The 24,198-nt window shown below is 45.2% G+C and overlaps 2 protein-coding genes across 3 annotated transcripts; one reads left to right on the forward strand and one right to left on the reverse strand.

Annotated features, from left to right (window-relative positions):
• The first annotated feature begins 749 nt into the window (after positions 1-749).
• FBXL15 (F-box and leucine rich repeat protein 15) lies at positions 750-6,435 on the forward strand. Its single transcript, XM_028728521.2, has 4 exons — positions 750-872; positions 2,434-2,593; positions 3,494-3,996; positions 4,876-6,435. The coding sequence occupies exons 1-4, from the start codon at positions 826-828 to the stop codon at positions 5,063-5,065; spliced, it is 900 nt and encodes a 299-aa protein (XP_028584354.2). The 5' UTR covers positions 750-825; the 3' UTR covers positions 5,066-6,435.
• CUEDC2 (CUE domain containing 2) lies at positions 5,892-22,571 on the reverse strand. 2 transcript variants are annotated; one of them, XM_077930687.1, is made up of 9 exons: positions 22,433-22,571; positions 19,950-20,042; positions 17,579-17,722; positions 15,832-15,890; positions 13,250-13,374; positions 12,385-12,549; positions 9,848-9,909; positions 7,703-7,763; positions 5,892-6,387 (listed from the first exon to the last, which is right to left on the reverse strand). In XM_077930687.1, the coding sequence occupies exons 1-9, from the start codon at positions 22,552-22,554 to the stop codon at positions 6,241-6,243; spliced, it is 978 nt and encodes a 325-aa protein (XP_077786813.1). In that variant the 5' UTR covers positions 22,555-22,571; the 3' UTR covers positions 5,892-6,240. The 2 variants fall into 2 exon arrangements, with proteins under 2 accessions (XP_077786813.1, XP_077786812.1); XM_077930686.1 differs by having other exon boundaries at positions 15,832-15,893; positions 22,433-22,570.
• Between the last annotated feature and the right edge of the window lie 1,627 nt (positions 22,572-24,198).

Consider the following 24,198-nt stretch of genomic DNA (forward strand, 5'->3'; position numbering starts at 1 on the left):
GAGCAACAATTTAAAAGCAAATACATATGTTGAATTGCTTTTTAATGATTGTCTCCTCCCTGTCCATGTTTTTAGGTTCCCATATTTTATCTGTAAGCTGCTTTTTAATCCCTGTAAGGGGGAAAAGGCATAAATAAGTAACAACAACAACAACATTTCATATTAAGAGAACTGGGGGGGGGGGTTACTCCTCCCCCCCTCATGTATTTAGCTTCCCTTATTTTATATCAGCTGCCTTGAGTCTCTGTGAAGGGGGAAAGGCTGGGTATAAATAAATACGTAATAATAGTAATAATAATAGTAATAATAATAGTAATAATAATAATAATAATAATAATAATAATAATAATATTTCACATTAAGACAACTGCCTGGGTTTACTCCCCACCCCAGATGTTTTTAGCTGCCCTTATATTATCTGTCAGCGGCCTTGAGCCCTGTGAAGGAGTGGGAAAAGCAGTGTACAAATAAATAATAGTAATAACAATAATAACAACAACAACTCGCATTAAGACAACTGGCTGGGATTGCTCCACCCCTCCCTATGTCTCCAGCCGCCTTTATTTCATCCTTCAGTCCCTGTGAGTAATTAAATGCAGAATACTGGCGGTAATAATAATAATAATAATAAAATATCAGCAGGACAACCTGGGCGGGTTTACTCTACCCTTCATAGCTCTATGCGCGCGGTCCTTCCCTCCCGCCGGGTAAGGAAGCGGTGGAGGCCGCAAAAAAGAAGCGACGCTTTCGACGCCCGTGACGTCACTTACGCGACGGTGGCTGCGGCTGTCTGTCTGACGGTGCACCTGCCGGCAGCTCAGAAGGATGGAGCCTCCGGGCGGAGCGCGGCACTCGGGGCCGGCGGGCGCCAGGTGCGGAGAGGCGGGGGGTGGGCGTCTGGAGAGTAGGGGGGGGGTCTGGGGAGGAAAATAAACCCCTCCCCACCGAGTCATATAATAGACCTGCGTCTGTAAATAGGCGCGTCTGTCTGGTAACCGGAAGGTGGGCGGTTCGAGCCCAGGCAGGGCAGGATTTTCTGCATTTGGGGGGGGGGGTTGGACTAGATGACCCCCCCCCAGAGAACTCCCCCCACCCCTACTCCTCAGGTTGTACAATGCTAAGTGGAGATTTGATGGGCATCCGTCATGGGTGCCATAGTGGAGATCCCTCCATCACGGGGGGGGGGGGGTTGGACTAGATGACACCCCGGTAAAAGGTAAAGGTAAAGGGACCCCTGACCATTAGGTCCAGTCGTGACCGACTGTGGGGTTGCGGCGCTCATCTCGCTTTACTGGCCGAGGGAGCCGGCGTACGGCTTCCGGGTCATGTGGCCAGCATGACTAAGCCGCTTCTGGTGAACCAGAGCAGCGCATGGAAACACAGTTTACCTTCCCTCTGGAGAGGTACCTATTTATCTACTTGCACTTCTTGGCGTGACTAAGCCTCACCGTTTACCTTCCTGCCAGATTTACCTACCTATTTATCTATTTGCACTTTGACGTGCTTTTGAACTGCTAAGTTGGCAGGAGTAGGGACCGAGCAACGGGAGCTCACCCTGTTGCAGGGATTCGAACCGCCGACCTTCTGATCGGCAAGTCCTAGGCTCTGTGGTTTAACCCACAGCGCCACCCGCGTCCCCGATGACACCCCGGAGCCCCTTCCAACTCCACAGTTCTATGAATCCCAACCTGGCCAACCCACCAGGGTGGTTGTGCCGGATTTATGTATAAGCTAAACAAGCTGTAGCTTAGGGCCCCACTCTCTTGGGGGCCCCCAAAAAATTTAAAGAAAAAAAACCCCCACTGGATGTACATTTCTAAGATATAAGATAAAAAAAAGAAATTAAATAAAACCTACATACAGCAACAATGTTTTGTGTTGTGTAGGCTCCTGTGATGTAAGTCATGGGCCCCGCCTGCTAGCCTGCTCCCTAAAAAATCACTGGTTTGCTCATTTCTATATATAGGGTGCCTGCATTCTGCATGTGCAAATGGCATTAGATACCTATTAGGACTATAAATTACTATATAGCATATATTCAACACAAAAAACAGCGACAATTGGTCGTTCAACATATAAAGGGCCCCATTACCTTCAGTAGCTTAGGGCCTCATCAAATCTAAATCCGACCCTGGGGTGAAGGTAAAACTTTGGGTTAAATGATCTTGCCTGAGCTAGGAGACCTGTGCAGGGGAACCTGCCCACACTGTCCTAAATCCGGCGCTGCTCTGTAGGTGGGTGAGATCCTGTCAGGGAAGAAGGGGACATAAATTTATCTATTTATTTATTTACATATATTTATCTATCTCAAAGTTCACACGCTGCCTGATTGTTAAAGCAGTTCTCTTAAGATTACTTTCATGCAGTGTGGGCTGCCCTGCCACACTCCTTTTTAAGCAGCTGCTTTCTTGACTTCCTTTTTTTTTATTCCAGAAAGCAGTTATTGGACCTGCCCTGGGAAGACATCCTCTTCCCCCACGTTCTCTCGTATCTCCCTCTGAGGCAACTCCTGAGCCTGCAGAGGGTCAGCAAGGCGTTTCAGTCTCTAATTCAGCTTTACCTCACCAACATGCGCTGCTTTGATTCTAGGCAGGTATGGGTAATGGTGTGCATGTGGTAAGAATGTGTGCATTCAGTCACATGGCAGAGTGAGTGTGGGACTGATTGTTTTCTGTTTTGTTGTTTTTAATATAACAATTTAGCAAAAGATACTGAGCGGCAACACCATCACTATCTGCCGCACTTTGTGAAATTAGTTGTAGGTGCTTGGATCAAGCTCTCTGGTTTCTCAATTAGTGTTGGGAATAAGTCCGTGTAAGATAAGAGTTAATATTCCTGGTGCTGAACTTTTGAGCTTCAGCAGTGAGTTTGTTCAATAATTGATCCTGGGCAAAAAAGAATTTCAAGCCTAGCTGTGCAGAAGAAAGCAGGGTGGCACGAGAGACAATTTATTTCTAGGGAAAATAAACTGTTATCTGATCCTTATTCTACCAGATTTTTGGATGTAAAATATAGCTTGAAAGTTAATAGTTTTACAGGGATATTTGGTCATATAGAAATTTTCACATCTATATGTGATGTGAGCATTGTGTACGTAAAGTTGGTACTTAAATCTCCAATTATGCATATAAACTTCATAAATTGACTTTTTTTTTTAAAAAAGCATTCTCCAGATTATAACAGAAGTTTCTAGAAGAGTTTGCTTACTTTAACGCACTTAAGCCTGTAGTTTGAACTCTCCAGAGGAGTATGCAGAGTCCAAACAGGAATAGTTACTTTATGCAAAGTAATTTTAGGATGGTTAAAATACTCTTGCTCCCTTCAATTTTTTAATTATTATTTACAGATATTATCTTTCTGTAATTTACACCCTACCCTTTAATGCCAATTGCATTTATTAGCTCTGCAAACAAAAATTAGGGCTGGAGGAGAGCGCGCTTGGAATATTAAAATGCTGCAACAACAACCCATTTTGTCTTCTTACCTATGGCAGGTGGGACCAAACATTCCGAAAGCTGCATTCTGCAACCTGCTAAAAGACAATGAGGTGTTGCAACAGCTGGCACTACAGAACTGTTCCGATTGGCTGTCTGACAAGGAGCTGCTTCCTGTGATTGGCCAAAACCACCATTTGCAGCAAATTGAGTTGAATGGCTGCGTGCAGCTGAGTCGCCATGCCCTGGTGGCCATCTCTTTGAGCTGCCCCAATTTGCGCCGGCTTTCTCTGGCTCATTGCGAGTGGGTGGACAGCCTCTCCCTGCGGAGCCTGGCTGACCACTGCAAGGAGCTTGAGTCCTTGGACCTTACAGCCTGCCGGCAGCTGAAAGATGAAGCCATCTGTTACCTTGCACAGAGGTGTAACAGACTGAAGTCCCTCTCGCTGGCTGTCAACGCGAATGTGGGTGACGCGGCAGTGGAGGAGATTGCCAAAGCCTGTCCCGAACTGGAGCACCTCGACCTCACAGGCTGCCTGCGGGTCAAGAACAACTCCATTAGGTAATGGGTGCAACAGTTGCGTGTGTATTTAATGTGTTTATATCATGCCTTTCACCCAAATAGTAAAGGTAAAGGGACCCCTGACCATTAGGCCCAGTCGTGGACGACTCTGGGGTTGCGGCGCTTTATTGGCCGAGGGAGCCGGCGTACAGCTTCCGGGTCATGTGGCCAGCATGACTAAGCCGCTTCTGGCGAACCAGAGCAGCACATGGAAATGCCGTTTACCTTCCTGCCAGAGCAGTACCTATATATCTACTTGCACTTTGACGTGCTTTCGAACTGCAAGGTAGGCAGGAGCAGGGACCGAGCAACGGGAGCTCACCCCGTCGCGGGGATTCGAACCGCTGACCTTCTGATCGGCAAGTCCTAGGCTCAGTGGTTTAACCCACAGCGCCACCCAAATAGCTCAAGGCAAAATACAGGGTTTCATCCTCATAACAACTCCGATAAATAGCGACTGGCCCAAGGCCATCCTGTGAACCTTTTGATAGGGTGGGTTTTAAAACCCAGGTCTCCCCAGTTCTAGTTGGACATACTAACCACTAATCAATATAAATCCTATCCTATTATGATAGCTTTTATTCAGTTTATTGCTTATAACCACAGGTCATGTGCTGAACGTAAGAAGCTTTCTTATAACACATTAACCAGTGTTTGATATGACCCAGTACTGTTGACTGAAACAATAACCCTGCTGTCTTGGCTCTCTTAACTGGAGATGCCCGGAATTAAATCTAGGACCTTCTAAATGCAAAATGTGTGCTTTATTGCTGTAGCCCCACCCCAGCCAACCTAAAGGAATATCATGCTGTTTTGGGCAACTCTGATGCTGGCAGGAGACTGCGAACTTAAAACTTCTTGCATCTTCTCTTTTGATAGGACCTTGGCAGAGTACTGCCCCAAGCTGCGTGCTCTGAAGGTGAAGCACTGCCACGACGTGGTAGAATCCAGCCTCAGCATCCTTCGCAATCGTGGTGTGGAGGTAGACGTGGAACCGCCACTACAGCGCGCCCTGGTTCTCTTGCAAGATGTCGTGGGTTTTGCCCCTTTTATCAATCTTCAGATCTAATGAAGGCAAGGCACTGTCCAGTGGTCCCTGGTGGCTGCCTGCAGGAAGACCTGTCGGATACCGCTGCAGAGGAGCTCAAGAGGCAGAGAGGGTTTACGTCTCATCCCTTCAAGCCGGGCTGGTTCTGAGCTACCAATACCTTGTTGGGAACCTGTACGCGCATTAGAAAAACAAACCCACTTGCATCACAATGGACAGCAAGGATGTGTTTTGATGCATCCTGGCTAACAGATACATAGCATGTACGTTCAAGGATATTCTAGAGTTGGATTTTGGGCTTGCTGCTTTGAAGTGACTGCTGAAAGGCAGTTGCATTGATGTTGAACCCATTTTACCCAACTGCACTTCATGTGGACCTCCAAAGATAAATAGGGATTTTGGGGTGGGTGGGCGGGCGGAATCTATGATAACTGGAGAGTAAGGTTGACAGCTGGCAATATTAGTATGACTTCCTTTCTGCTTTGAGTTGAGTGCTGGAGAAGTCCTCACCCTCCTAGAGTGAGTGGGGAGAGATCCTTCAGGTGTGCAACAGACTGTTGTGCCCTTAAAGGCTTCAGGATAGATAGGGGAGTGCTGGTACCAAAGTGCTGAGAAGAGTGGCATTCTCCAAATACCCTCCTGCTTTTAAGGGCAAATGTGGAGCACACCTGTGCTGGTGCATGTAGCTTCTTCTGTGTATGCGGTTAAAGGGGGGGATATTTATTAGATTCTCACCTTCTCGCAGCAAAAGGTGAGAATTGGATGAACGAGCGAAATTCTTAGAGCCGATCTTTTAGAAACCAGTCGGAAAATAGCTTTCTAAAAGGAAGCACACTTTTTGACTCGGTAGCAGTCATGGAAGCTAGGTTTACTGTGTTAGGCGAACGCAATCATACATTATGCACAAATTTCAAATGACTTGTTATAAAACAACACAAGCAGCACACTAGCGTAGTAAACTCCTGTAAGGAGAAGGACAGAGGAGGAGAAGGAGCAGCAGCTCCTATAGTCACCATAGGCCCTGCTTCTGTATACAGAGAGTTAGTTCTCAAGCATGTAAACACAAACTTCTAATTCTAAATTTCATCCCCCAGATAAATAGGCAGAAGGGTTTCTTCGCTCTTGGCTGGTAGATGGTGAGAAAACGGCTAAAACGAGTACCCAAGCAGAAGGCATGTGATGGACTTGAGTGGCCCTTAGTGGAATTTGTATTTCCTGGCTGGCTTGAGACTGATGTACGTTCTCTTCATTTCTTCACTCTCTGCCTTCTTGATGTCCTTGTATCGTTCCCCTTTTGTACTTACTACCTGATTGTCAATGTAGCGAATCATCTTCTTGGGAGCCTAAGGGCAAAGAACGAAAACAGAAGCTGAGTTGCTTTCCAATCTGAATGGGCTGTTTCTTTGTGAATTGGTTGGTGGAATGGTTAATTTCTTGCACAAATTAGTGCACTAACGCAAGGCTCCTGGGAGCTCAAGATGACCCATCCACAGTGGAGACTGGCTGCTACATCTTTGCATGACTCACTGGAAGCTTGAAAGACCAGAACACACACGGCCTCTGCTGGGAATTGGGCTGTGGTTGCATTATTTAATGACCTACAAGACAGAGACGCAGCAGAATCTGCTGTTTAAACAAAACGTGTGCTCAGAAGAGTGACATACATAGGGAAATGTCCTCTCCATGCGGAGTGTCTTCAATTTCAGTGCAGAAAATGTGCTTCAGTTATACTTTGGGGAATACTATACTGCATGTAAAGGACTCGTTCCAAAAGGGCTGCTGTGTTTAGATAGGAATTCATTGCAGTGGGGCATCCTCTTTGGGGTTACAGTAACTTAAGATGTAAAGCTATACATCTTGCTGTATTCTAGAAGGGTAGGGACAGTACTTGAGTGATACACTCTGACAAATCACCGTAAAAAGAGGGTAGCTTGCAGGATGTAATTGGATTCTTTTGCTTGAAGTTATTTGCTTTTATGAACAGTTCTGGAGGACATCTAACTTGTGATCTCACTTAACTGAAGAGACTGAGGGATATTGGATTATGTGGACTGGGTTCCCTTCCAACTATTTGTTTTTCATAGGGCCCCCTCCTGCCCCCCCCCCAAATCTTGTGATATGAAACCTGGCCTCTTGAGTTCATGGAACTCATGCACGGAACTCATGCCGAGGAAATAGTTTGTTCCTACCATTTATTTGCAAGACCCCTACAAGACGTGCCTGTCCCAGAGATTCCTTTCTGAAGCAATTGTATATCTGGAAAAGCATGGCACTATCTGATCTCAGTGCCCGGATGAATGCTTACTGAAATCTACTATTGCCAAGTCCTGCGTGTACATAAAATAGCCCCGATGACATTGGCATCTGTTGCAGTTTACTAAAAATGAACACAAAGACAGTAAAATGAGGCTAGCAATAGTCTGGTGCTAGAGATGTTGCGATGGGGGTGGATGCAGCTGTTGTCCACCCCCCTAGCTCTGAGTGGCAAATCTGCTCTAAAGCCATTTGTCTGCTTTTTGCTGGTTCGAGGTTAGATGCCCACAGTTTGTCTGCCCGACCTCAAACCACTGTAAATAATGATACAAAGCAGTGAGGCTGGGTTATAAAAGTTCTTTCCCCTATTTCAGCTATTGGCTTGCATACGTTTGTGTTGCTTACCTCTTTGGGGGGTGCTGGCCTGTGTGTTTTCTGATCCTCTTCGTTATCTACCATCATGTACCTAAAACACACAAGAAATGCACAAAGCCCTCTCGAGAGCTGGGTCTTTTAGGAAAGTGCAAAACGCTTTGCCGGTGGAAAGTTTCCCCTTCTTCCTTTGGAGCAAAGTTCCCACCCTGTTGGTTTTAAAGTTTGTTAAATAGAGGACACCCCCTTTCCCACATGGCAGAGCCAGATGTGCGATCGACAGATGTGCAACTTAAATTTAGCAGCCAGTTCTGCCGTGTAGTGCTGATTCCATTGACTCTTCTGTGATAAGGATGCAGATGAAACAGCATATAAATTTTTAAATAAAAATGCCTCCGCAAAGCTTTGTGACTACCTTTTTGCTGTTGTCTCCCCCACTAGGTCCTGCTGTACAGAAGTAAGTACCGTATTTTTTGCTCTACAAGACTCACTTTTTCCCTCCTAAAAAGTAAGGGGAAATGTGTGTGCGTCTTATGGAGCGAATGCAGGCTGCGCAGCTATCCCAGAAGCCAGAACAGCAAGAGGGATTGCTGCTTTCACTGCGCAGCGATCCCTCTTGCTGTTCTGGCTTCTGAGATTCAGAATATTTTTTTTCTTGTTTTCCTCCTCCAAAAACTAGGTGTGTCTTGTGGTCTGGTGCGTCTTATAGAGCGAAAAATATGGTATTTTGATCATCTAAGGTCAAATGTTGAGAGAGATGTAATCCTCTTCTTGATAGTACAGCTGGACCTGTTTTCTCCTCTCACATTGTTCAGTTTTCTTTCCAGCCACAGAAATTCAATATATCGAAAATACAGTGTGTCTTGCACTATAAAGAGAGCCCAACAGGGAATTGGGAACACACCCAACTCCTTTCTCTTTACCGAGGCCCGTTTAATACAGTCCAGGATGCTTAGAACAGTGATTTTGTTTGAAATCCATTGGTTAATTTACCTATTTAAATCAGCCTGGATAGCTCATCTGGTTAGAGTTTGGTGCTGATAATGCCAAGGCTGCAGGTTCCATCCCCGTATGGGACAGCTGCATAGTCTTGCATTGTGGCAGTGGCGCCCACCCTGTGGAACGCCCTCCCACCAGATGTCAAGGAAATAAACAGCTGTCTGACTTTTAGAAGACATCTGAAGGCAGCCTTGTTTAGGGAAATTTTTAAATGTTTGATTTCTTATTGTGTTTTTAATATCCTGTTGGAAGCCGCTGAGTGTGGCTGGGGAGGCCCGGCCAGATGGGTGGGGTATGAGTAATTAATTATTATTATTATTATTACAACTACTACGGGGGGAAGGGTTTGGACTAGATCATGGGTAGGCAACTTAAGGCCCGGGGGCCGGATGCGGTCAAATCGCCTTCTCAATCCGGCCCGTGGACGGTCCAGGAATCAGCGAGTTTTTATATGAGTAGAATGTGTCCTTTTATTTAAAATGCATCTCTGGGTTATTTGTGAGGCATAGGAATTCGTTCATCTCCCGTCCCCAAAATATAGTCCGGCCCCCCCCAAGGTCTGAGGGACAGTGGACAGGCCCCCTGCTGAAAAAGTTTGCTGACCCCTGGACTAGATGATCGTCAGGGTCCCTTCCAACTATACGGTTCTATGAAAGATAATGTTTGGCACTGATGTTCATTTTTGGTGTCCCGAGCTCATATTGAAAAAGCCAGAAATTGTCAGAGTTGCCTTGCTCTTCAGGGTCGCACCTAGCAGTCATATTTAGTAGCATGAGACTTGGCATCTGCGCCCCCCGCTGAACGACATTAAACTGCCGTAGAATAATGTACACCAATAATACTAGCACTTTATGCTGTATTTAAATCAGTATTAGCATTTGACACATCATCCTCCGTACCTGGGGTACTGCATTCACCGGGGGATAATTCACTGTTGCTACTGTTTTACGGATGGAAAGCTGAACATTCAGGGAACAGGCCTGGAATGTCTCTTATGGGGCAGACCCCATATATAATCCCTTGCTGGTGGCTACAGCCCTGGCAACGCTGACTGCAAGGAAGCTCTTTCCCAATTACAGGTGACACACACATATTTCTAGAGCTGGACTGAAAGCCAAAATCAAGCCTGACCACTTCGAACCACACTTCCTGAATTGATTTTTGCGGCTTGTTACTTACTTCTCCAAGATAAATTGCTTTAATTCGCCTTGCTTGGGTGTCTTCTGGGATCTTGAAGCTTCCTGAAAGGAAAAAGCAGGACAGGAAACGCAAAAGCAGAAATATGAGAAGGTGAGACTGGCATTCAGCTGTTGCCTGGGGAGTATTAATACAGCTTAGACTTGGAGAATACTGGATATTTGTGAGCATCGTGATCCCAGCAACCAGTTTCCATAACTGCTGTTATGCAGGGAAAGCTGAAAGGTGCCTTGTCAAAAAGAAAAAGAAAAAAAGAGTGTGATCTAAAGTTTTTGAGGTCCATCAGAGAACTATCCACTCCCCGCACCAGGTTCTAAAATACCGTATTTTTCGCCCTATAGGACGCACTTTCCCCCCTCCAAAAATGAAGGGGAAATGGTGTGTGCATCCTATGGGGCGAATGCAGGCTTTCGCTGAAGCCTGGAGAGTCTCACTCTCCAGGCTTCAGGAAGCTCTCCGCAAGCCTTGGGAGCCCGGCGCAACTTCCCGCCGGGCTCCCAAGGTTTGCGGACAGCAGCCTGCAGCCCGAAACCCAGGGAGTGCAGCGGGGTGCGCCCCGGGCTTCGGGCAGCTCTCCGCAAGCTTTGGGAGCCTGGTGGGATTTCCCGCCGGGCTCCCAAGGCTTGCGGACAGCAGCCTGCAGCCCGAAACCCAGGGAGTGCAGCGGGGCGCGCCCCGGGCTTCGGGCAGCTCTCCGCAAGCTTTGGGAGCCTGGTGGGACTTCCCGTCGGGCTCCCAAGGCTTGCGGACAGCAGCCTGCAGCCCAAACCCGAGGAGTGCAGCGGGGCGCACCGTGGGCTTTGGGCAGCTCTCCGCAAGCTTTGGGAGCCTGGTGGGATTTCCCGCCGGGCTCCCAAGGCTTGCGGACAGCAGCCTGTTCTAGGGGCTGGGGTCAGGGGAAGCTCGGGCTTCCCCAGCCTCGCGCCTGGGGGAAAAAATCCCCCCCCTTTATTTCTCCCCCCCCCCAAAAAAAAACCCTAGGTGCGCCCTATGGGCCGGTGTGCCTTATAGGGCGAAAAATATGGTAAATGTATTACATGCATGGCTGTTTAAAGCTTGATTATAACACAGAGGTAGGAAAAGAACATGGTTTATTGTAGGAGTGTGAAGGCTAAGATCAACCTGAAGGAACAGGAAATGCTGGAAGGGCTCCAACTGCACACACCGACAGATCTTGAACTAATCAAACCTTTAACATTTTAAAGCAGAGCTGGGACACCTTTGTTTCATAGGCTGAGTGTGGCCCCCCAGGTGTCACTCTCAGGCCCTTGGGACCCTCCCTAGGCCATGCCCCTCTCCAGTCTTGCTCCGTGCTGTTCTTGTGTGCATGGCTGCAACACAGCCTTTGAAATGTGATAAGACATCGTTTGCCTGGATGAATATACACACATGCATAGCAACCTCTGGCTTTCCTGGCTCTGGCACGCAGCATAGACTGGCACCTGTCACTCTGCCTGCTGTGGCCTTGCTGTGCAACCTCTGGAAGGCAGCCCAAGCTGAAAAGGGTTCCCCACTCTTATTTTAAAGGTTTTATGGAGGAAACCTGTGTTCTCCAATGATAAAGAAAGTAGAATCACACACAGCTTCTGTACTGAAACGTAGACTTTCTAATAGGCTACCATTTGAATTTTGATTCCCAGCACAGGTGGAATACTTGGCAGTTCGCTCCAGAAACTCCTCTTTCACCTGGCTGAAAATGACCTGGTTTCTCCCAGTCTGCTCCCTGGCATGGCACAGCCAAGGGACAATACCCGATTCTCTCCCACTTGGGACTACGGTGGTACCTCGGGTTACATACGCTTCAGGTTACAGACTCTGCTAACCCAGAAATAGTACCTCGGGTTAAGAACTTTGCTTCAGGATGAGAACAGAAATCATGCTCTGCCGGCGCGGCGGCAGCAGGAGGCCCCATTAGCTAAAGTGGTGCTTCAAGTTAAGAACAGTTTCAGGTTAAGAACAGACCTCCAGAACGAATTAAGTACTTAACCCTAGGTACCACTGTACTGCAATGTGCTCTACGTGGGGCTACAGGGAGACTCGGAAACTACAACTAATGCAGAACAACGGCAGGTAACTGGTGATGGAGTGGCCACTGGGACCATATAACACCAGTCCTGAAAGACCTACAGTGCTGGAGCTGACCTTTAAAGCCCTAAATGGCCTTGGCCCAGTATACCTGAAAGAGTGTCTTCACCCCCATCGTTCAGCCTGGACACTGAGGTCCAGCTCTGAGGGCCTTGTGGCAGTTCCCTCATTGTGAGAGGTGAGGTTACAGCAGGGAACCAGACAGAGGGCCTTCTCGGTAGTGGCACCTGCCCTGTGGAACACCCTCCCATCAGATGTCAAGGAGATGAGTAAGTACATAAGCTTCAGAAGACATCTGAAGGCAGCGCTGTATAGGGAAGCCTTTTGATGTGTAATGTTTTATTTTGTTTTTATATGTGTTGGAAGCTGCCCAGAGTGGCTGAGGCAACCCAGTCAGATGGGTGGGGCATGAATAATGAAATTATTACTATTACCTGTATGGTTGTACCCAGGGTGTTGAGTTGCACCTTCTCCTCTAGGATGAGCTGTGCTGCCTCCTCCAGGTCCCCCAAGGCCATGCCTAGAGCCTTTTGGGCTTGGCTCACCGTGCAGGATGGAAACATCTCCAGAATCACTTCCACTGGATCACCATGTGTTTCCTGGTCAAGCCAAGGAAGAAACAGAATGAATCGTAGAGTTGTAAGAAACAACGAAGGTCATCTTGTCCAAGCCCCTGCAATGCAGGAATCTTTTGCCCAACCTGGGGCTTGAACCCACAATCCAGAGATGTTCTAGCTTGGAGCAAACACACATTTATTGCATGTTAGAAGGTTGCTGGAAAGAAGTTAATTGGCTTTAGTAGAAATGTTATTAAGAATTAAGTAAGAATAGATTGATTATGGGTAAAGGTGTAAAATTTAAAGTTAAATTGTGTTAAGATGAATTATGGAATTAATTTTGAGGAAGAGGGCTGAAATAACTAACTGAACTAGAATACAAAAAGGGAGGTGTGAGGAAGTCAAGGAAATAAGCAAATGAAAGACAAGGATATGAAAATAGGGGTTTTTTCTTTTTATTTTTAAATGTTTTTGCTTTTAAAATGTTTTTCTTTTTTCTTTTTCATTGTATTTTTTTTACTGTTTGTTTATCTGTTTTCTGTATTTGTTAAACTTGAATAAACATCTTTTAAAAAACACACATTTATTGCAACCCCACTCCGCAAAGCAAACCCTCTCTAGGTTTTTAGGGAAGTAATCGGCTGCGATGGCACGGCGGACAGGAAAAAAAGAATTTCACAAGGAAATCCACCAAACAGAGTTAGCTGAAGAGGCCACTAAAGTTGAACCTCCCAGTCCATACCTCTGCCGGGGCTCCCTCGACCGGGGAACACGACAGCCTGTTGTCCTCAGATACACTTGCTCCCTCTTCACGAACATGGGCCGTTGCTTCAGATTTTACATGGCTCCTGCTCTGCATGGTGTATTCTGGAAGATGCACAACACCTTTAGACACAAAAGACCCTAGCAGACCCACCTACCTGCCACCCAAAGAGAACAAGACAATTTATACCGTTTTATTATTTATTTTTATTAAATTTTCTGTTTTACCACACAGTGGTACCTCAGGTTACAGACGCTTCAGGTTACAGACTCCTCTAACCCAGAAATAATACCTCAGGTTAAGAACTTTGCTTCAGGATGAGAACAGAAATGGCACAGCAGCAGCTGTATAAAATATTCATTTAAACCACCTTAAAATATCAGTGACTTCCTGTCTTCTCTTTCCATGGTTCATTTTGCATAACATAAATCCCTGCATATTTTATATAAACTAAACCATTCAGTATTCCATTATTACATCCATCAAAACTTATTTACACTGTTGAATTTATCTTAAAGCTACCAACATTTTCAAATGTACACAATACCCCACCATACATCCAATATATGTTTTCCAAACTTCTTTGAACGTTATGCTCCCCTTGTTCTCTTATTCTATAAGTTAGGTCCGCAAGCTACGCATATTCCATCATTTTCAGTTGCCATTATTCTTTGGTTGGGACCTTGCTCTTTGGTTGGGACCTTTTCCCTTTTTGGGCTAAGAAAAGACGGGCCACAATAGTTTTCCCTTTTTGGGCTAACAAAATATGGGCCATAGTAGTTTTCCCTTTCTGGGCTAACAAAACACGGGCTGCAGCAGTGGCATACATAAATAACTTTTTTCGACACCTGGGAGTTTCCATCTGAATTATCCCCAACAGAAAGGACTGTGGGTTTTGTTTTTTTGAAAAGTGCTTTTAAACATCTCTTTCAATTCATTGTAAATGATTTCCCAATACTTTTTTACAGGTCCACCACATAAGAAAGAACATACCCTTGACCTCACTGCATCTCCAGCACTTATCTGATTCAGTCTTATACATCTTAGCATGCCACGTGAAACACTGCCTAGACAGTTTTGTATTTATACTAGACACACTGTGTTTATAGCATAGCATATCTAAATGATGTCAAAATGGACCATGGACCTCTCACATTCTAATGCTGCACATGTGGGTGAGGTAAAAGGTAAAGGGACCCCTTGACCATTAGGTCCAGTCGTGGCCAACTCTGGGGTTGCGGTGCTGATCTCGCTTTATTGGCCGAGGGAGCTCGCGTACAGCTTCCAGGTCATGTGGCCAGCATGACTAAGCTACTTCTGGCGAACCAGAGCAGCGCATGGAAACATCGTTTACCTTCCCGCCAGAGTGGTACCTATTTATTTACTTGCACTTTGACGTGCTGTTGAACCTCTAGGTTGGCAGGAGCAGGGACCAAGCAACTGGAGCTCACCCCGTCTCGGGGATTCGAACCACCGACCTTCTGATCGGCAAGTCCTAGGCTCTGTGGTTTAACCCATAGCGCCACCTGCATCCCTAACAATATGTTAAAGGTAAGTAAAAAATGTATCCATTTTAGACCCCTAAGTCATTTCCAGAACTTTACCCCGGGGTTCTCTACATAGTTACATCCTTATTGCAGAGATTGTGATATACTGTTGTATCACAATGTTTGGCTGGTGATATATCACAATTTGGAAAGCCAGACATCGCTCAGCGCTAACACACATCATGATTCATGATATATCACCAGGTCAAAAACTCTGAAACCTATACAGTGGTACCTTGGTTTAAGAACAGCTTAGTTTATGAACAACTTGTATTAAGAATGCCGCAAACCCAGAAGTAGGTGTTTTGGTTTATGAACTTTGCCTTGGAATAAGAACATGTTCCGCTTCCTGTTGAGTGTGTTCCATTTGTAAATTGAGTTCCCTGCTGCTGTGGGAAAGCACACCTTGGTTTAAGAATGCTTTGGTTTAAGAACGGACTTCCGGAAAGGATTAAGTTCATAAACCAAGGTACCACTGTATCTCAATATGGACTTCATACTGGTTTGGGGAGATATATCAATATATTGCCTAGCCCTACTTTAAAGCTAGTTCAACTCTTTACATCTCCAGTTGCCATCATTTGTAAGTTTGATTTATTACCTGCCCCCCACTCTAAGCGCCATATATTAAATACAACTTTAATATAGTAACCAAGTGTTAAAAGGTCAAGCTAAATATTATTAATTATTATCATTCACTGAATTTGTTAGTCGCTTTCTCTTGCCCAAGGCAACTCAAAGCGACTCACAACCCAAAAAAGATTCAAAATGGGTGGCAAAATGCCAGCTGTGCTGGTGTTTTTGTATTCCTCAAAGGCCAGTCCCGGTGTCTTCCCACCCACCCAAAATCACTTTATACTAAGAAATTATGTGTGGTATCCAATACCTTGATGTATCTTAATTCTACCTCCTCTTATTCAGTGTGCTACAAGCCTTGTATTCCAGTTAGCCACTTGGACACACCTTTAGCCAGACAACACTGCCTGTCACCCGAGTGCTCATCGCACGACTTACGTTTACTGCGGGCTTCGTGGAGCCTTTCTGAGAGAGAAACCATCATTTCACAAACGTTGCTACTGCAAGAGAAGGACAGCGCGTTATTGGCAAAGACCAGATTGAGGAGCAACCGGGAAATTTTCTCTCCCATTGCAGTATCCCGTCTAGCGGAGACACAGGTAAGGAGAGCAAATGCCAAGGGGACTATATTCATCGCAAAACATTTCAAAATGGCAAAGGAATGCAGACCAATATAATTTGCAGCCACATGATCATTCTGAATAACTTCAGTCAAAATGCTTTGTTCAGAGCCCGCTGTTTGAAATCTGCAGGGCTGAAGTAGTGCTGGGAAAACCTAGAAGGACTATATGACGATGACTGTATTACGTGAGACCTCCCATTAAGATATGAGTTCATAAGGCATGGAAGTTCAGTAATTCCTGATGGAAAGAAGACAAAGTCCCTACCAGAGAGGAATGGCAAGCTAAACTGATGGACTACGCTAATATGGCAAAGCTGACTGGAAAACTCAGGAACCAAGAGGACAAAAACTTTAAAAAGTTTTTAAAGTTATATAGGAGACCACTGCAAGAAGATGGAAACATTAGCAGGATTTGAAACCCACTTGTTTGTAACAAATACCATGGATAATACGGATTCATTTAAAATCTAGAATATGGAATAATATGCAGTTGTAAATGTTGACAATAGGACCCATGAAGGGGGTGGGGTGGAAGTCTTGATATTCAGAGTAATCTCGCTATATGGACATGCATTTGGATGTTATAAATTTGTATTTGTAAAATCAAATAAAAATGATTTTTTTAAAAAAGGAAGTTCAGTAACTTGCCCCCCCCGAAAGTTAGAACACAAGTTCAGAAACTTGAAAGCAGGAGACTTTTGCAGGGATTACCTGCCTATTATCTAATTTGTCTCCAAATTAACCGGGGACAAAGTTGGAAAACAAAGATTGACACTTGCTGTAAAATTAATAAGCCGAAATTCTCCACCACTGAAATCTAGCAAATACAAGAAGAAGGAGATCCAACACAAGGGGGCTTGTGAAGAAGGCGGAGCAGAGACTGTACTTTTTGAGAATTCTAAGGAAAAACCATCTTCCGCAGAAACTGCTGCTTGCCTTCTATCACTGTGCCATTGAGAGCGTGCTCACTTATGGCTTATCTGTGTGGTACGGAAGCTGTACTACCCAGGACAGGAGGGGGTTGTGCAGAGTTGTTAAGGCAGCAGAGAGCATTGTTGGCTGCCCACTCTCCACCTTAGAGCAGATTTATGCCACAAGGTGCCATAGGAAGGCACTGGACATGGTAAAAGATCCATCGCATCCTGGTCACTGTCTCTTCGAGCTCCTGCCATCGGGATGGAGATACAGGACGATGAAGACAAGAACGAGCCGTCTTAAGAACAGCTTCTTCTCCAGAGCGATCTGGGCCCTGAATGGGAAGCCTGGACTTTGAAAGTCACTTAATCTTCCTTGCTGTACTATACTGTATTGTTTTAATTAGTTTTGTGGAGCAGTCAAGTAATTTCGTTGTCCCCGAGAGGGGGTAATGACAATAAAGATATTATTATTATTATTATTATTATTATTATTATTATTATTATTATTATTATTATTATTATTATTATTAAATGTTGACAACAGGAGAGCAAGACTCTGACAGGTATGGCCTAGGCAGCACATATCAGAAGAGCTCACTCACTGAGCTCAGGTGTGATCACATCTTTTAAAAGCAGTCACATTTACCTGTTGATTTCCGCAAAGCCAGGGACGTACGCTCCCATCATTTCCATAAAGGTGTCCATGTCAAAATTCTCTTCAAACGACTCGTGGGACCCAAGCCCTTCCAGGACACTTGCCATGTAGGAGAAAACAATGTCATCCAGACCACTGGGGGGGTGGGGAAAGGAAAGGAAAGGAAAGGAACGCAAAAAGCTTATAGAAACCCGACAAGTTCCATTTGCTTATCACACCCTGTTGGATAAAAGCCACCTGATTCCTTAAGGGGAACTGCAGTTAATGTTTCATTTAGATTTCTTCCCCAATCAGCTTTATAAAACATGTTTATGTTAAAAAGCCATGAATGAAAACGCAACAATAAAAAATATTGGCATTCCTTTTTGCTATGTTGTTGCAGCGACCCAGACATTTTGAATCCTGTGAACAATGTGCTTTGTTAAGTCACTATCCAATAAGCACTGTGCAGTTTTCTTTCCACCCTAGTCAGATTGGCCAAATGTGAGGGATGATGGGAGCTGAATTGCAACAATATCTGGAGGGCCACAGATCTCCCAGCCTTGCTCTAAACTCTTCACCATCGGCCAGGTATCTCCAGAGAGGACCGAGAACAAAACCTGCCTGAGTCAGCGTAGACCAAGGTTTCCCAAAGTTGGGTCTCCAGCTGTTTTTGGACCACAACTCCCATCACCCCTAGCTAGCTGGACCAGTGGTCAGGGATGATGGGATTTGGAGTCCAAAAATGGCAGGAAACCCAAGTTTGTAAAATCCTGGCATAGACAATACTGAGCAAGATTGACTAATCCTATGAGGCAGCCTATTAAGTCCCTATGGAAAAGCTTTTGCTGCAGCCAGGAACATATCTTTTTATTTTTTAAGAAAACCTTTGATTCAAAGGCAAAGCCAGAAATTAAAACTGGAAATCCACCTTCAACAATTTCTTCAGCCTGAAGAGTAATTCAACATTTGCTGCCTGCTGCCCTGCTCTGCTGTCCCAATAATGGAAATTTTAAAAATAACTATTTAAAATATCCACATCAATGATTATTTACAGTTCACAGAAATGGAAGCTGAGGGATACTACATCCACATGAAGGTTGGGCTCAGAAATGTACAGTTATGCCGTTTATGTAAAATACTGGGTTTGCCATAATTTGTGTGTCTATAAAATTAGGATTTTTCATTTTTTAAAGGAAAGACTCTGACCTTTCCTGAAATTCAGAGTGCCAGGTAAGCTATAGACAGAAGGAAAGCTTACTAGTGAAGAACAGAGAGGGGAGCAGATAATTATTTTGACACTTAAGCTTCTCCCACGAGCCATTTAACAATTATGCAATTGTTCTTCTACCGTATGCACTCATAGCAATTAACAAATTATTAATTAAATGTTACATTCACCATTAATGACGATATCATCTGACATCTATGAGTACAGCTAAATAAAGACTGAGGAGTACCTATGGAAGTAAGGTAAAGGTAAAGGGACCCTTGACCATTAGGTCCAGTCGTGACTGACTCTGGGGTTGCAACACTCATCTTGCTTTATTGGCTGAGGGAGCCGACGTGCAGCTTCCGGGTCATGTGGCCAGTATGACTAAGCCACTTCTGGCAAACCAGAGCAGCGCACAAAAACACCGTTTACCTTCCTGCCAGAGCGGTACCTATTTATCTACTTGCACTTTGACATGCTTTCAAACTGCTAGGTTGGCAGGAGCAGGGACCGAGCAACGGAAGCTCACCCCCTCGCGGGGATTCGAACCGCCAACCTTCTGATCGGCAAGTCCTAGGCTCTGTGGTTTAACCCACAGCTCCACCGTGTCCCTTTACCTATGGAAGTAGGAGGATCAATAAGCCATGATGACATTCTAATACTGTGAATAAGACCCTCTTTGAAAAGCATCAGAGAAAAGGGGGAAAGGAAAGGAGAAAAGGAGGTTGCACCCATAAATTAATTTGTTTACACATCCAGCTTACTCAACCATAACAACTTGTTAAAATTATACACTCCATCACTCTAATTTTCTACAAAAACAAAACATATCGAATCCCCACAGTGCTACAGCAAGCCAATTTTGGCTTTTCTCCAGTACAGTAACTAAAAATAGTCATTATGTAAGGTTTGTGATTTCAGAAGAAGGAAGCCCTACAGTTGGACAACAGGAACCGTGAAGGCCGCTCCATGCAGTTTCAGTTTAGGAACTGGATTTGGAACTAAAATATCACCAAAGGGGTCCCAGGGACACAAAGGCTAGTAGATGCCAGCCCACTCTGTAACGCAGTTGCGACACACCGCTAATGAAAATCCACACAGTGATTCCGTATGGAAAACACGACACGCTTCTGTATGGCTGTCCTAGACCCAAAGTGAGATAAAACATACCTCAAGTCAGCACCCGGGATATGATTCTGGATGAAGACTGACAAACTATCTTGGATTATTCTCTCCGGCTGCATTTCCTTTGAGGAGTGGGTGCTGCGGAAGAGAAAACACACACACGCGCACAATTTCAAAGTGCAAACTGACACAAGCTCCAATGTGTAACGCTGAATTTGCAAGCCAAAATACGAGACGTGCTCCCTCTGCCAGATCAAGGCACCACTCAGGTGATTTTGTACTGTACTGAGTGGATGCAGGCATTTCCCAGCAAATGCAAGTATTCCCCAAATCTAAATGTGCCAAGAAAGATCACAGGCCCCAGCAGTTCTTCCCTGGGGAAGCTACTGATTTTGAGCCACGGCCTCAGGTGAAGTGGAATATTCCAGCCAAGAACTCAGCTTAGAGCCAAATTCTGCATGCTCAATGCACGAGTGCATTTAGCATACCAGGTGGGCTTTCTCTCTCAAGCCACCAGGAGTCATGATCATGCCCCACTGTATGCAATGATAATAATAATTTATTATTTCTACCCTGCCCATCTGGCTGGGTTTCCTCAGCCACTCTGGGCAGCTCCCAGCAGAGTATTAAAAACACGATAAAACATCAAACATTAAAAACTTCCCTAAACAGGGCTGCTTTCCGATGTCTTCTAAAAGTCAGATAGTTGTTTATTTCCTTGACATATGATGGGAGGGCGTTCCACAGGGCGGGTGCGAATACTGAGAAGGCCCTCTGCCTGGTTCCCTGTAACCTTACTTCTCGCAGTGAGGGAACCGCCAGAAGGCCCTCGGAGCTGGACCTCAGTGTCTGGGCTGAACGATGGGGGTGGAGACGCTTCTTCAGGTATACATGTGTGTCTAGGAATACAATCTTTTCCCAGTCTCCTGTTGAAAAGCACCCCCCTCACCCCCACTATGGACACCAATAGTACTTGGTGTGTGATTTTCATCAGGTAAACATTACATAAACCCCCTCCTCCCTGGAGTCTCAGTCCCACCTGCAATTTATTTAGCTATAGATGAAAATGTTTCAGGGACAGAACTGCGAGGTAGGAATAGCACATTCAAGCATTTGTTTTTGCTGGGCTCGTATCGGGATGATGTGATTAGAGCTGTCAAAGGCTCCATATGTAATCATTTGCGTTCCAGATGTTCCGGAATAACGACAATGATCTGTCTTGGCGCACGGCGGCAAGAATATCCAATGGAAAGGAAGGAGTACCGGGGGAGTAAGCGCATTGATACGAATGAATGGCGTTTAACTAAAACCAGGTGTAAATATGTGCAAGTACCACAACGGTAAGAAGGATTTTGTGTCCTGCGGTTGTAAGCATGGCAGTGAAGTCATGGGGGCAGGGGGTGGGGGTGGAGAGAAAGGTTCTCACCAACTCGGTTTCTGCATGTCAGGCTGCCCTGAAAAGGAACTAAAAGAGGACCAATTTACAAATATGAAGGCAAGCAAGATCATAAAGAAGCTGGATATTTCTGCAGTCTGTTGCAAAAGCACACACACAAAAATAATTATCATAATATTAATAACCGCCAAATAGATATGTGTGCTTTTGTAATAATTTGGAAAGGGTGTCTGAGAAGCCTCTGAGCATCCTTCGCCTAGGCAGGATGGGGGAGGCCATCATTAGGGTGCCATCATTAGGCCAGGTAGGGCACAGTTTTATAGAATCATAGAATCATAGAGTTGGAATAGACCACAAGGGCCATCGAGTCCAACCCCCTGCCAAGTGGGGAACACCATCAGAGCACTCCTGACATATGGTTGTCAAGCCTCTGCTTAAAGACTCCACCACACTCCTTGGCAGCAAATTCCACTGTCGAACAGCTCTTATTGTCAGGAAGTTCTTCCTAATGTTTAGGTGGAATCTTCTTTCTTGTAGTTTGGATCCATTGCTCCGTGTCTGCTTCTCTGGAGCAGCAGAAAACAACCTTTCTCCCTCCTCTATATGACATCCTTTTATATATTTGAACATGGCTATCATATCACCCCTTAACCTCCTCTTCTCCAGGCTAAACATGCCCAGCTCCCTTAGCCGTTCCTCATAAGGCATCGTTTCCAGGCCTTTGACCATTTTGGTTGCCCTCCTCTGGACACGTTTTAGGCAAACTAGTTTAGGTTTGTTTTAGGCAAACTAGTTTTCTTTTGCGTTTGAGAAAGGCAATTTAAGATCGAGGCGCTGCTTTTTCTTGCCATTTAAAAGAAACTTTGCAGCTTCAAGTTTTCATTCCGCCCCCCTCCCACCCCCTGTAAGGCTTTTGAAAATCGAAGTTAGCAGGGGAGGGGGCGTTTGGGGTGGGTGCGCTCGCGCGCAAGTATTTAGCTTCGCCTAGGGCGCAAAACAGACCCGGCACCGACGCTGCCGCGAGAGCAGCAGGGGACTCCGCCGGAGGGTGAATGCACTCTGCACATGCTCAGGAGGCGGCGCAAAAAACGACGACAAGCAGCTAAAGTAAAGGGCTTCTGGAAACACTCACTAGGGGCGTGCCTGCCTGTAGGTCTGTCCGTCTGTCCGTCCGCCGGGCGACCTGCGCGCCTCCTCCGCCCGCTCCCGCGTAGAGATGTTGAAAGAATCACGTGGTTCCGAATCCTCCTTCATCCCAAAGCGGGAGGAGGAGGAGGAGGATGTGGTCCAGATTAGCATCACTGCGCATAGACTTAGAAATGCAGACTGATCACTCGCATCCGAATAGGAGACTTCCTGGTAACTTTTGAAGACTCTCTCCTTCTGTCAGAGACAATGTGCGCCTTCCTAGTGGGCTGCTAGCGTATATATTGCGAGTTCAAATTGGATGGGCACGTGTGAATAAATCAATCCAGTAAATCAATGCAAAATACACCATGAGAAAGGAGAAGGAACTCAGCAAAGAACAATCAGAAGAGCTGAACATGGCAGACCAAGTAAAAGAGGCAGAAATCTTTCACCCCACCACAAAAAAAGTTCTGCTCGTTTCTGCTGCTCAGCCGTGCACCGAGTGGCCATTCAGTACCTTGTGGAGAATAAAGACCTGGCAAAGGTCGACAATGACAGAGGATTGCTTCAGTGGGTGTGCTTACTAAGTGTGCAGAAAAACCACACTGGGCAAACAGGAGGAATTTTAGCTTTTCAGCAAATCAAAGAAAACGTGTTTTAGTTTAGATTTGTAAAATATAATTTTGCAAAATATACTCGCTAGCTGCAGTCCCTTCAAGTGTCCTTATTTTTGAGGATCAGTCACAGATTCACAGAAGTCATCCCAGGGGTTGGGGAAACCCAATCAGATGGGCGGGGTAGAAATAATAAATTATTATTATTATGAAGGCAGCCTACTACTACTACTACTACTACTGAGAGAAAAATCTCCAGGTGCACAGAAATGTACTTTGTTAGTTGTATTACAATATGACTTAGTTTTTCTATAGTCATACTATGTCAATCATTTAAAAACCAAAACTAAAGCATTACAAAGTATTTGCATAATTTAAATGCAGACCGTTTGTTTGATTGGAAATATTGAAGCAGAAATGCAAAGCTCAGTCACAGCCAATAATTATATGCTGCATCTTTTCTTTAGAAATGAATAGCAATGCAATGCTATGGAGCATTTCAATATTTGCAATTACTGAACAGAGATAAGAAACCCACAATGATCACTTAGGGACTTACTACTAAAATAAAACACCATTTTGGCTACTTGTTAAGGAAACAAAAAAAATTGCCTCTTAAACATAAGGAATCTTAGCCACCCATCACCATGAAAGGGTTAATATTCTTTCCCCTTGCATTAATTCACCACTGAGTATAGCATGGCCAGGACTTGTTGTTGGACCTGGTTTGTGATTTGATCCTGTCCTGCTTTTCCTTAGGACGTCCCTATTTTCATTGGAGAAATGTTGGAGGGAATGGTAGCGAAGATGGGACCTACAGTTCCCTTTGCCACCAGCATTTTTGGATATGTCTGCCATCCATCAGCACAGTTGAATCGGGAAGAATGCACATTGGTTTAGTTGCCTTTGCTCACTCCTCTTTGCAAATGGTTTTGTTGTTGTTTAGTCATGTCTGACTCTTTGTGCCCCCCTGGACCAGAGCACGCCAGGCACTCCTGTCTTCCAGTGCCTCCCGCAGTTTGGTCAAACTCATGCTGGTAGCTTCGACAACATTTTTTCAACCATCTCATCCTCTGTCGTCCCCTTCTCCTTGTGCCCTCCATCTTTCCCAACATCAGGGTCTTTTCCAGGGAGTCTTCTCTTCTCATGAGGTGGC

This window comes from Podarcis muralis, chromosome 6, assembly GCF_964188315.1.
Source record: "Podarcis muralis chromosome 6, rPodMur119.hap1.1, whole genome shotgun sequence".
In the NCBI taxonomy this organism is placed as follows: Eukaryota; Metazoa; Chordata; class Lepidosauria; order Squamata; family Lacertidae; genus Podarcis; species Podarcis muralis.

Excerpts from the sequence above, each read along its gene's own strand:
- FBXL15 (XM_028728521.2), top strand. The coding sequence starts at position 826 with ATGGAGCCTCCGGGCGGAGCGCGGCACTCGGGGCCGGCGGGCGCCAG. Across the intron at positions 2,594-3,493 it reads GCTGCTTTGATTCTAGGCAG|GTGGGACCAAACATTCCGAA; the intron begins GTATGGGTAATG and ends TACCTATGGCAG. Across the intron at positions 3,997-4,875 it reads GTCAAGAACAACTCCATTAG|GACCTTGGCAGAGTACTGCC; the intron begins GTAATGGGTGCA and ends CTCTTTTGATAG.
- CUEDC2 (XM_077930686.1), bottom strand. The coding sequence starts at position 22,554 with ATGAAGGAGGATTCGGAACCACGTGATTCTTTCAACATCTCTACGCGG. Across the intron at positions 17,723-19,949 it reads ATCCCGGGTGCTGACTTGAG|TGGTCTGGATGACATTGTTT; the intron begins GTATGTTTTATC and ends CCACCCCCCCAG. Across the intron at positions 7,764-9,847 it reads AAGCAATTTATCTTGGAGAA|GTACATGATGGTAGATAACG; the intron begins GTAAGTAACAAG and ends TGTGTGTTTTAG.